Source organism: Xiphophorus hellerii, chromosome 19, assembly GCF_003331165.1.
Source record: "Xiphophorus hellerii strain 12219 chromosome 19, Xiphophorus_hellerii-4.1, whole genome shotgun sequence".
NCBI lineage: Eukaryota > Metazoa > Chordata > Actinopteri > Cyprinodontiformes > Poeciliidae > Xiphophorus > Xiphophorus hellerii.
In genome coordinates this window covers 6,493,805-6,506,217 of record NC_045690.1, presented here as the reverse complement: position 1 = coordinate 6,506,217, position 12,413 = coordinate 6,493,805, and the positions used below count along the sequence as shown (strand labels likewise).

Below are 12,413 nucleotides of genomic sequence, written 5' to 3'. Positions count from 1 at the left end.
AAAACAAACCTTTTTTTGTCCCTTCTTTTTTTTGTCCCTTAAATTGTGCAGGTAAATTTTAGGGTGAAGCTATGAGAAATTTTGTTTAATTATGAGAATTCTATCATAATAACATTGACAACAAAAGGGTGCAATTTTACCAGAAGGACATCTTGAAATTATGTAAAAAAAGTAAAAAACTATTTCATTAATCTAAAAAAATTATAATTTCTTTCAAATTTAGTTAATTTAGAAATTAACTAAATTAATTTGTAAATGAATTATACAAAAACTTGTATAATTACTTCGTTACTTTTATGTTGGAGTTCTCATAAAATTATGGACGATATGGATGAAAAACGTATCGTGATATAAGCGTTTCATATCAATCCATAAATTTTTTTTTTTTTTTTTTGTTTTGTTTTAAATATCTGAAATTCAACCAGATTGGTGGTGGTTTTATCGAGTTTTCACTTCGCGCCGTTATTTTTTATTTTTAAGCAGTAATAAGGCAAAACGTGTGGCAGTTACCCAGCAGGTTGTTGCTAGGTAACCAAAGACTGAGTGAGTTGATTCCACTAATGTTTCTTAGCTAACCCTAAGAGGTTGAGTAGGTTAAGTCTTTCCTCTGCCTACATCTCCCAGAATGCTGTGCGGTTTTAGATCAGAGTTCAGTGAATATTCTATCAGACGTATTATGTGTTAACATTGATCATTGATTTATTGTCCAGCCCTGCCTAAAGGATCGACGCCTCCACTGCAGCAGAAACCCGGACCCGGTTCTGGTATCAACGGATGGAGCTCTGCGACTACGTCAGAGCAGCCCTGTCCCACGGCAAAACGCCCCCTCTGCTCCCACGTCCCCCGCAATGAGCCGCTGCCTTACAGCAACGGCTGGGACAGGGGGTTAGAAGGCACTGCGTCGGAAACGGCGGAGGTCATCGCCCACCGCATGGGCGGGATGAAGCTGTCGGCCACCGTCATCTTCAACCCGCGCTCACCCAGCCTGACTGAGCTGGCTGTGGACAAGCTGCTGCTGCCCCGGCCCGCTGCATCTGAGATCGAGCCCTGCGGCCCCCTAGTGGCCACTCACTGTCTGCTGAACTCCTGCGTGTGCTGCGGGAGCTGCGAGGACGCTCATGAAGACGGCGGCGTCGCCTCGGATACCGCCGGCTTGGAGCTGGGCCTGGCTCTGGGTCTGGACAAACACTGCAAGAGGCCGGCGTCCAGCGCCGTCATCCAGTCCGCCGCCTGCCAGCTGCCGCCGCGCGCCCACCAGCGGTTCGCTAAGGGCGAGCTCGCCCAGCAGACTTCCCCGTCCGCCCGCTGCCCTGGGGATCTGCCAGCGGAGCGCTCAGATTCGCTGCTCTGTGACAAGTGCTTGGTGGCTCCAGGTCGGGGCTCCAGAGGAGGCCAGGGAGTGTCAACGTTCAGCCGCCAACTGAGCCACGACAGGAGGCAGCAAGCCGGCGAAGCCCAGCAGCGAGAGAACAACCTGGACAACGACAGGATAGACAATAAGGAGCCCAAGGAGGACATTAGGAGATGCTTCAGGTTTGTTTCAGTAGGATAATTCGACTACTCTCACTACAAAAACACAAAATTTTACCAAGTATATTTTGTTTAGCTTCAGCAATTAATCAAACTTTTGGCTTTGAAAATGTAATTTTTCTGAAAATCTGTATTTTTTTTACTTCACTGATGTGTTCCTTGGTTTCCCTCAAGGAATTCATCGGATATCAGTAGCCTGGACTACTGGGTAACAATAGTCCAGGCTACTGATATCCGGAGTGATATAAAAAACTTAACATAAGGGTTTCACATCAGTCTATATCAATCTTAGTTTTTTGTTTCAAATATCAGAAATACGTCACCAAAACTGGTGACGTGACCTTTCCAGTTTTATCCACAGTTTTCACTCCAAGCTGTTCAATTTTGTTTTTAAGCAGTTATGAGGTACAGTGGGGAAACCTGAAACTGCTGCTGCGTATGTTACTTAACAGGTTGTTACTAGGTAACTAAACAGTTAGTTAGTTAGTTATTACCTTTTTTATCCAGCCCTACTTGTTATTTGTCAAATAATCTGCTAGTGGAAGTCGAACTTTTTTTAAAATTAATATTAAGGAATTATTGAGGAATTTGTCTTGCTGAAAAGTTACTTGTAAGTTAATTTTTTCAAGTAAACTAAGATATTTGCGCTAAAACCTAGACCAAAAATACTTGCTAAGATTTTGTGTTTTCGCAGTGCATAAATAAGGCGCCACATTTTTCTTTCTGTCCTTTTTCGTTGTCTTATTATTTCACTTTTATTTTGACTTGTAACATTCCTCTGTTTATTTGACCAATTATCAGTCGTATCCTTCTTTATTTCTGTTTGTTTTATTTTGGTTGTTTTTAGTTTTCAGAAGTCGCCCCTCAGCTCTGTGTCAGGTAGTGACTGCGACAGTGTGTCGGTCACCACATGTAGTCTGTCGAGCAGTGCTTACACTCCAAGGTAATGACTTCCTGTCCCGCTAAATAAATGCATCTACTGCTCAGATTTAATGCTACTATCGATTATTTTAGTTAGCGATTATTCTGACGATTAATTGGACAATAAATCGCCACAATCTGTAGATTTTTCATTTCAGCCTTTATAGGCACATGAACAATTCAATTCCATTTTAAATAAAAAAAATAAACATGTTATTACCTGAAATGCAACAACACAGCATTCCTTTAATTCATGCTCAATTATTTGTAGATTGATTGAATAATTGCTTCAACTGATTCATAAATTAATAACAAAAGTTACTTATTATAAGATTTTTTAAATTTATTTACAGAATTTGAACTGAGTGAAGCTAGAACTATGCCACTTCAGGAGTTGTGGGTGGAGCATATTTACAAACAGAGTTTTTTATTTATTTTAAATGTCGTATATATTTTTTGTATTTCTTTGTTTTAATTACTGCTCTGAATATGTTTTTCTGTAAGCAAATTGCATTTTTTTAACTGTGAATACTTCAGTTAATGATTAACCAATTACTAAATTAGTTGAAGATCATTTCAATAATTGATTAATCACAATTAATCAGATTAATCATGAATCATTGATTAATCGTTTCAGCCCTAAATCAGTTTCAGTCGCCAATTGAAACGATAAATGTCAACGTTCAGTATTTTTGGGGTTTCCTACGCAATAACAGCCAAATTTATGCAGGATCAGATCATTCTTCAGATTAAAAAAGTTAATTTTGTATTTCTTGTTCAGCCCCGTCAGCAGCCTGACTCCGAGCTCAGGGACGTCGGAGGACCTGGACCAGCAGGAGATCAGGCTGGCGCTGCAGGACGCCAGGGTGGCAGCGAGGAGCAAGATCCGCTCCCGGTTTCACAGCAGCAGTGACCTCATCCACCGTCTCTTCGTTTGCATATCAGGTGAAGTTCCTCCCTCTCTGAGCTGCAGCGGCACGCGCCTCCGGGTTGTACATGATGCATCAATGTTTCTGTGTGATGCAGGCGTCGCCGATCAGCTGCAAACCAACTACGCCAGCGACCTGCGAAGCATCCTGAAGACTCTCTTTGAAGTAATGGCGACGAAGTGCGAGCAAGGAGACAACAATAAGCAAAAAAAGGGTGAGGAATGGATTTAATATTTTTCTTTCAGTGCTGTGGAGGAAAATGTGTTTGTATATTAAAGATGGGCAAAAGGAAACTTTGGAAAAGTGCTTAATTTATGTATAAAGTCTTTGAAAGTCATTAATATTGAAAGGCTCAATTTTGTAATAAAGTTCCACCTAACCTTTGATTAAATCTAAATTTTAAGAATGTTATTTGCAGTTGAAACCAGATATTTTTCAACTATGGCCTATACAAACATATTTATACACCTAATAAAAAGAGATTTATTTTTTCTCGTTGTCTGACGTTAAATCTGACCAAACATTTCTTGTTTTAGGTTGGTTAGAATTACTAAAATTATTTACATTTGCTAAATGCCAGAAAGCTTTTTCAGAACAACTTTTAGAGATTGATTTGGTTATTTTTGGATTTATTGTTTTTATCCTTTTTCCCAAAGGAGTACATTAGTCTAGTTTCTAGTGCAAATATCTTTGTACACTTAAAAAGACAAAACTAACATACAAGTAAATTTTCAGCGATATATAAGAGCTTGGTCTTGTTATAAGTGAAATAATCTGCCAATGTAACTAGAACTTTTTTGAAATTAAAGAATAGTTAACTTAAAATAAGCTCCTATATCTTCCTGAAAAGTACTAAGGTATTTCCACTGAAACTGAACCAAAAATACTTGGTAAGATTTTGTGACTTTTTGCAGTGTAGGCCTTCTCAATCATGAACTAAGTGCAACCGTTTAAAATGTGTCCCTTGTGATGCCCAGTAGGCCCCGTTCTGCGCAGTGCGGTGCTGGAGGATTGTGCTCTCTGTCAGGAAACTATTTCTTCATCAGAATTGGCAGCCAAAGCCCGGGAAGGACAGTTCGAAGGTCAGCAGAAACACAAACTATAAGTGTTACAGTCAGCCCTCTCCTCTTCGTCTTCCTCTCAGCTGGTGGCATTTCTGCTGCCTGTCTTCTCTTCCTTTCCCCTGCAGATCCCCCAGACTGGGTCCCCGACGACGCCTGCAACTCCTGCATCACCTGCAAGGCTCCCTTCACCGTCATTCGCAGGAAGCATCACTGTAGGAGCTGTGGAAAGGTTAGGACTTCCTGTTAGCTCCCTAGCTAAAGTGTAGCTTAATGTCCCCAAGCAGTGACCCCAAATAGCATTAGCTTCTGGACAGGATGTCCCTTTCCAAACCCAAAATATTTAAAGAAATATTGACTCTTAAAAAAACATTTTCTCACTTTTATTCACTATTCAATAATTATTGCATTTGTTTAGCATGAATGCTGCCTCGTGCATTCTAATTTTAGTTGTGGAGGGGGTGGTATACACAAAAAAGTTATTTTCACTTATATTTTTAAAATGTGACCTGTAATGCTTCCTTGAAAAGGTTAGGATAGGTCTATGGCCTATACAAACATATTTATAAATTTTTTTTGCACAAAACTATTTTTAGATCATGAGAGTCTTGACCTATTTTCAGAATGAGCTGTTTTAGGACGTCTGTCACTTTAAATACAAGTATGCTGCTACAGGCCACGCCCCCAACTCAACTTTTCACTGACACATGAAAATGGCTGCAAACAAATGAGCAATTACACAACCATACATCTTTGAAAATCACAAGTGGAGCCTCCTGCACAACCAACAAGAAGGCAGCAGGTGTTTTCTGGATGACAAGTCGACAACAAAACACTTGTCTTTTCCAGCAGCCATTGGAAAAAAAGTTTCATAAGCTTTACGTTGAAAGAACCTGATTTGGAAAAATGTTTCTTTTGCCTAATTTTATTGTCTTTATTTATGTTAATTATTTTACTATTCAGTATTGTATAATGGTGAAAGCAGCAGACCAAACATTCTGGAGCTCAGCTTGGGTTGCTAGGTAACGGGACTGGGCTTGGCTGGGGTTGCTAGGTAACGAATTCTGGAGGTTTCTGAAATGGCTCGTTTTCCAGATATTAAAAACAGATAGATGTTTTTTTTTTGTTTTTATGTAATGATTCAGATATAGATTAACTTTCTGGTAAAAAAAATGTTCTAAAATATGTATTAGATAAATTTTTTTATTTATTTTTCCATTTTTTATCTCACCTTCCCTCTAGCTTTCTAGCGCCCTCCTGTGGCCACCACTGTGAAAAACACTGGCTTAACATTTTACTCTCTCTCTCCTCAGATCTTCTGCTCCCGCTGCTCATCCCACTCGGCTCCGCTGCCGCGGTACGGCCAGGTGAAGCCCGTCCGGGTCTGCACCCACTGCTACATGTTTCATGTCACGCCTTTCTACAGCGACAAGCCCGCCATCTGATCCCAGGTCAGAACCAAAAAGCACACCGTCTGCTCCAAGAGCATAATATGCAACGGACAGATTCACTCCATAGTGCTCCAGATAAACCTTAAAGGTCATGATTGTAGTTGCTGACCTCAGCCGCAGGGAGCGGAGAGTCCATCCCAGAACCTCGGGTCTGATTGTAGGAATGCCGAGGCGTCAGCAGAACTGAAAGTCCAGTCGCTCTGCAGTCTGCTTCACAGAATCAGAACATTTTTCTCTTCTGCAGGTGTGAATAATCAAGCTTCCTGTTTGCTTCTGTGAGCTTCCCACATGTGTCCCGGTGCTGGCGCTCCAACAGAACTCAGATCAGTAGAGCTGGGCGATACGGCTTCAAAATTTAATCTGAGATCTGGTTTCCAATTTTTTTCTTTTCTAAAAAATAAATTAATATTTGTATTTCAATTATCTGTTCTGCAAGCTGTACGACAGTATCAGAGCCAGGCTACAAAATATTTTTTTAATTATGAGAATAATATAATGTTAGCAGAATAATGACACAATTTTACCAAAAGAACATCTTAAAATTACAGGAAAATACATTTTAATGAGAAAAGACTTCTATTTATCAGGATCTGACATGAGCACATCAGTTTGTTGTTCTAAATAGAAACATTAACTTCAAAGTCCTGCTACTGATACTAATTTAATGCTGACATGTTAAAAAATTGTATTATTTTCACATCTTAAACCGATACTAAAGTATAACTTCACAAAATGCTGAACATTTTAATTTTTGTTTCTTTTCATGCCAGAGTTTTTATTAAATTACAAATTCATCCTTCTAAAATGACATCTTTATTCTGGTAATACTTCAACTTTATTGTTGTACGACTCTATTCTGGTAATATTATGACCTTAATTTTAAATGAAATTGTAGCCTGGCCCTAATATTTCATCGTAGAGTTAAACTGAATTCAAAATCCAAATAAATAGAAGCTTTAAACATGCTTGTCAAACAAGATGGCCGCCCTGGCCGCGCTCACGTCTGAATGATAGAAACCCCAGGAACACATTAGTAAAAAAAATCCAGATTTCCCAAAAAATTAATCTTCAAAAGCCAAGAATCCAATTTATCGATCAAATCGATTTATTGCCCATCCTTACGGGTCGGATCAGACGAATGTAAGTCAACCACCATGTAAATAATGATTCTATCTACAAGCAACAGAGCCACTAAACAAACTCAGCAGGCTGAAACTGAAACACAGGTATCTTTTGATATGAGCTTTGTGAGGAGTTTAGTTTTTTCTAACGTGATGAATGTCTAACTGTGTTTGGGAGACGAAGTCTGGATCGTAACTTAGCATCGAGTTTGTTGCACTGAGAAAAAACATAAAGTCTTACCACATATTTTTTACTAATTTCTAGTTCAAACATTTTGGTACATTTGAAGTGAGACAAAACTAACTGAAAAGTAACTTTTTAGCAAAATAGAAGAGCTTGTTTTAAGTCAATAATTCCTTAATATTGATGAAAAATAATAGATCCAGTGGCAGAGTGTTTCACTTAAAACATGGGAAAATGTTTTGTTATGAATTAAATAATCTGCCAGTAGTGCTAGAACTTTTTCATTGCTAGTAACGAATTATTGACTTGAAACAAACTCTTACATCTTGCAGAAAAGCTACTTCTAAGTTACTTGATGTATTATTTTACGTGTACTAAGATATTTGCGATTAGGGCCGATGAAGACTGACAGAAAAACTGAGGAGTACATTTCCGAGAAAAAAGCTGAAACTTTGAGATTAATTTCAGAATTTTTTTAAAGAAAAAAGTACTTGCAAATTTCTTTGTTGAAAAGTTGAAAATTAAAAAATAAAAAAACTCAGAAATTCTGAGATTAATTTTAGTAATCTTTCTGAAAGAAACTTGAATATTAGTTGAAAATTATCTAGAAAATAAAATCAAATTCTGAGATTAATCTCAGAAATTTTCTACAAAAAAGCTCAGAAATTTCAGTTTGAAATGTCAAACATTTTCTATGAAAAACTCAGAAATTTCTGCGTTTGAAAAGTTGAAATTGGCTTAAAAAAAGTCATGAATTTTGGAGATTGATCTCAGAATTTCTGAATTTGTCTTGGAAATTTACTCCTCCTCCTCTTTTCATTTTTATTTATTGTACAACGTTGGCCCTGATATGCAGTCGGATATTTGCAGTAGAAACTAGACCAAAATACTCAGTAGGATTTTGTGATTTTGCAGAGCATCCCTTCACTGCGGTTAACCTTTGACCTTTTGGAGCTCAAACTCTCAGGTGCAGCCTTGCAGGAATACAGGGCTGCCCATCTTTCTTCACTTCCTCGTCGCTTTATTGGTGCAATATTGTTGATTGCGACGCTTCTGCACACGATGAGACAGACCTCTGATATTTTGGTTGCAGACATTTTTCTTTCAGAAACATTTGTGTTCAAAATAACAGCAAAATAAAAACTAATTCTGGTATAAATTATACTAATAATTTACTGTGAAATGCAGCAGAGCAAAATAAACCAACAGACACAACAATAGTAACACACAGAGCTGATTATTCTGAATGTTAGCAGCAGGTTGTAGTGAGTTGAAATAGTTTTAATAAAAGTTCATTTTAGGAAGAAAAATGTCAAAAAATAAAATGAAATTATTCGCTGATTGAAATCTTTGGGCAGTTTTCAATTTGTACCAGGAGTGTACAATTTTTTTTTTTGTTACATGGACCAAAACCATTTAGTGAAAATCCCAATTAGTAAAATAAAATAAAATAAAGCAAAGTAGACAGACTTTTATTATTATTATTATTATTATTATTATTACAGATCCAAAAATGTAAAATAATTTTTCACATTTGTTTTATTAAACAAACGGCGTCCAGTTTTCAGATTTTTTTGGGCTTGATTAAAGAAATTATTCTTGTTTATAAAAGCAAGATTTGGGTCACTTTCTTTCTTTAATAAAATAAATAAATGCTGATTTGGGTGCATCAAAGTCAACTTTTCAGTAAAAGTAAAAGTGGTTCTACATACCAGAGAAATTTGGTCCTAAAAATATGAATTATTTGTGTTTTACTCAACATTTAATAATTCAAACCTGATTAAAAATAAAAAGTTTAAAGAATAAATTTGTATCTTTCTTGAACAGCCGTTGGGGGCCCACAAAAAAGTAGCTCAAGGCCAGAAATGGCCCCTGAGCTGCACTTTGAACACCTCTGGCTTATATACATTAAATATTCCTGAATTTCTGTAAAAAATTTACACATTTTTCTTCATTTTTGATTCATAATAGGGCAGTAATCCTAATGAATTTGCCTGTATGGAAATTTTAAACACATTGCTGTTATTTTGGACACATTTCTGTTTTGGTAACAATATAAATCATATGTTTTTCTGAGTAAAGATGCTGATTTGAACCTCCAGTTAACACTAAGGATAAGTTTTTAATTTGTCCGTTCTGCTCTGACCTGAAGCAGCTTCTCAGGCTTTAATCACCCTGCGACCCTCACTGCATCTAAAAACACACAAACTTAACTCTGAAACACTAATTTTTTCTTTTATAAAGAATGCAGATAACATGGAACTGTAATTACTATGATGTAAAGACAAGGAATCATGCAGTAGTGAAGAGTGGGATATTCTGTTATTTTTATTATTATTTCAGAGCTTTGTCTTATTTTGTAAAGCTCTTAATTCGTTTCCATAAGAGCTGTGTAAAATATTCAACAGATAAATAATGTTATATAGTTTTAAATGGGATGTATATTGAAATAAATAACTTTTCTGTTTGATCCTGTTGTCTTGATTCCTCATTTGATCCCGCTGAACGTGAGACGTGTATAAATTATAAATTAATATTAGGATTTTAGAAAACATTTAAACATGTTAGAAGAAAAGTAAGACAGATTTGGAATAAATCTGAGAGATTTTGCATCAATTTTCACTTTGTTTTTTTTGTTGTTTTTTTTAAGTAAAAGACTTGACATCTCCAAATTAAACCGGAGATGGAAAATTAACGGTCGGTTGTTATGGCGTAACTGCCGAACTTCGGTCAATCTGATAATCTGCCAGAAGGGGGCAGTGCATTCCAGTATTTTGAGGTGGGGGTTGGTGTGTCAAAGATGTAAATATTTTTTCTACTCTCTGTGTTTTGTACTATGATGAAAATCTGTTCTTTGTAACCCGTCCTTAAGACTAAAGGTTTTAACATGAAAAGCACTGAAGGATGAACAGCGAGACGGACAGAAACGTCTCGTTGCTTTTGTTGTTCCGTAGACACGACACGTCTGCGCGTCCGCCATATTGTTAGAGGCAAGCTCTTAGAAATCAACACAAGAAAAGATTGGAAACTATTAATAAAAAAAATACTACTGTTTACAATCGGCAATTTTTTATGAATTATATTTACATGCGATAATACAAGTTCATTTAGGGATTTTATTGAGCTTTTAGTTAAAATTTCAGCTATTTTTTTTGTGTGTGAATTAAGTAACAGTGGTGAGCAGAGTTTTCAAAAATTTAATACAAGTAAACGTAATGATCAAAAAAATTACTTTAAAAGAAACATTTAATAAAAAGACTACTCAGATGCTGAGGAACTGATCAAATTTTCAGTCATTTAATATTTTAAAATGTGGTATTTTAAAGACCAAATGAAAATCATTCATATAAATAGTTATTAAACAATGAAATTAGGCAAAACAAATTTTTTTTCAAATCAGGTTTTTTCAATATAAATCTTATGAAACTTTAACAAAAACTGCAAGTATGTATTGTGTGGTGAATTTTTGGTTGTTCATTCAGTGACGTTACTCACAGTGGGTAGCGTATCCAGAAATTTTACTCCAGTAAAAGTAACGTTACTTCATAACATTACTCAAGTAAAAGCAAAAAGTGCAGCAGTGTAAAAACTACTATTTATTGTTTCCCCAAAGATCAAGATAAATGTAATTGAGTAAATGTAGGTAGTTCCTACCCATCTTTGTTAATTAATGGATGTAAAACTTTTAAACTTTGTTAATAATAGTAATAAAGCTTTATATGTTACAACGAAACTGCCACTCCCAATATGGCGGCGACGTTGACGTACGGTTGGACGGTTTTACGGACTGTGATTGGCCAGACTGCGGGCTGTGATTGGCCCGCCGCTGAAACTGTGGGAGAGTCAACAAGTCTTCGCTCCCTGAACTCCACAACAGTCAGTCTGTCCAGGAGAAGTGTGGACCGTACAACGGACCGGACTAGCGGTGGTTTTCCTCTCAGCTATCTCGCTTTTTCGGGCTGTGTTTGCTGTGTTTTGTCGCTGTTTTCCAACCTACCGCCTGACAGTCCGTTATTGACCCGCCGCAGGCAGCCATGCTGCGCTGTTAGCGGACTGCGGACCGCTGTCAGCTTTATTCATGAATTCAACGCGAAGTTCAGCTGAAAGAGTTTCTGTCAGGGGACTGCTGCAAGGCTGACCTCCTACACTCACTAACGAGGTATGTAATATTGCCACAAAAATGTAAATACATGAAAACCCCCATAATGTTGCAGGATACACCTAGAATATTCATACAGTACTATACTTGTTATTTTAAAATGAAATTCTGGTTCAGTTGTGCTGTTTTGTAATCATGATGTCAGTTAAAGACACAAACAATCAAAGAGTGTATATTAGTGGCATGAACATGTTTATACATGCTGGTAGAATCGTCATTATTTTTAATATTTTAGTATTAGAATATGCTGCTAAAACGCAAAATCTTACCAAGTATTTCTGGCCTTATTTAGTGCAAATATATTGTTACACGTGACTTATGACAAAACTAACTTACAAATAACTTTTCAGCAATACATAGGAGCTCAATTATTCTCAAATATTTATGAAAAAGTACTAGTTCCATTGGCAGATTATTCACTTATAACATGTAAAAAATGTCTGGTTATAAGTGTGATAATCTGCCAGGAGAGCTATACTTTTTTAATGAACATTAGGAAATGATTGACTTAAAACAAACTAAGGTATTTTCACTAAAGCCTAGACAAAAATACTTGGTAAGAGTTTGTGGTTTTGCAGCGTAATCATTGCATAAGAGCTAATAGTGCTTTTTTAATCATATCCTTCACCAAGATTATTAATCTCAGAGCTGCTCATGTGTTTTTTCCTGGTTTAGGGACTATGAATCTGTGTTTGGACAGTATGGACGTCATGAAGATTGTGCTGCTCATCTTTGAGGCCATGTTGCTGACCGACTGTGTGAGAGGTAAGGGGGCTGACTCACAAATGTTCTGAATGTTTTTAAAAGCAAGTTGCAAACGTCCTCGTCATTAAGCAGCTTCACTGACTGGTTTCCTGTCAGTGTGAAGAAAGTTTCGCTTGTGCTTTCTCCCCCCTGAGCAGCCAGGGATGGAAAAAGTTCAAGAGTTTAAAAAAAATAAATAAACAAAAAATAAAAATTCTAAGCAGAGCCCAAAGTCAACATGGACGGAGGGAGGGAGAGGGGGCCCTGGCTTGGCCCTGACCTGAGCTTAACTGCAGCGTAACTAAACAAACAC

The 12,413-nt window shown here is 37.0% G+C and overlaps 2 protein-coding genes across 4 annotated transcripts in view; both read left to right on the top strand.

Annotated features, from left to right (window-relative positions):
* zfyve28 (zinc finger, FYVE domain containing 28) overlaps nucleotides 1–9,667 on the top strand; it is a 32,284-nt gene extending 22,617 nt beyond the window's left edge. The window contains exons 9-15 of one of the 3 annotated variants that reach the window (XM_032547592.1): nucleotides 711–1,533; nucleotides 2,378–2,473; nucleotides 3,233–3,396; nucleotides 3,478–3,594; nucleotides 4,361–4,462; nucleotides 4,570–4,673; nucleotides 5,755–9,667. In XM_032547592.1, coding sequence (XP_032403483.1) covers nucleotides 711–1,533; nucleotides 2,378–2,473; nucleotides 3,233–3,396; nucleotides 3,478–3,594; nucleotides 4,361–4,462; nucleotides 4,570–4,673; nucleotides 5,755–5,886 — 1,538 coding nt within the window. In that variant the 3' untranslated portion in view covers nucleotides 5,887–9,667. Of the gene's footprint in view, nucleotides 1–710; nucleotides 1,534–2,377; nucleotides 2,474–3,232; nucleotides 3,397–3,477; nucleotides 3,595–4,357; nucleotides 4,463–4,569; nucleotides 4,674–5,754 lie in introns of all 3 variants that reach the window. The other 2 variants (XM_032547591.1, XM_032547594.1) reach the window with 2 other exon arrangements.
* A 1,386-nt stretch (nucleotides 9,668–11,053) lies between these two features.
* Nucleotides 11,054–12,413, top strand: part of LOC116709500 (fibroblast growth factor receptor-like 1) — a 46,560-nt gene continuing 45,200 nt past the window's right edge. The window contains 2 exon segments of the mRNA XM_032548054.1: nucleotides 11,054–11,356; nucleotides 12,032–12,121. Coding sequence (XP_032403945.1) covers nucleotides 12,037–12,121 — 85 coding nt within the window. The 5' untranslated portion in view covers nucleotides 11,054–11,356; nucleotides 12,032–12,036.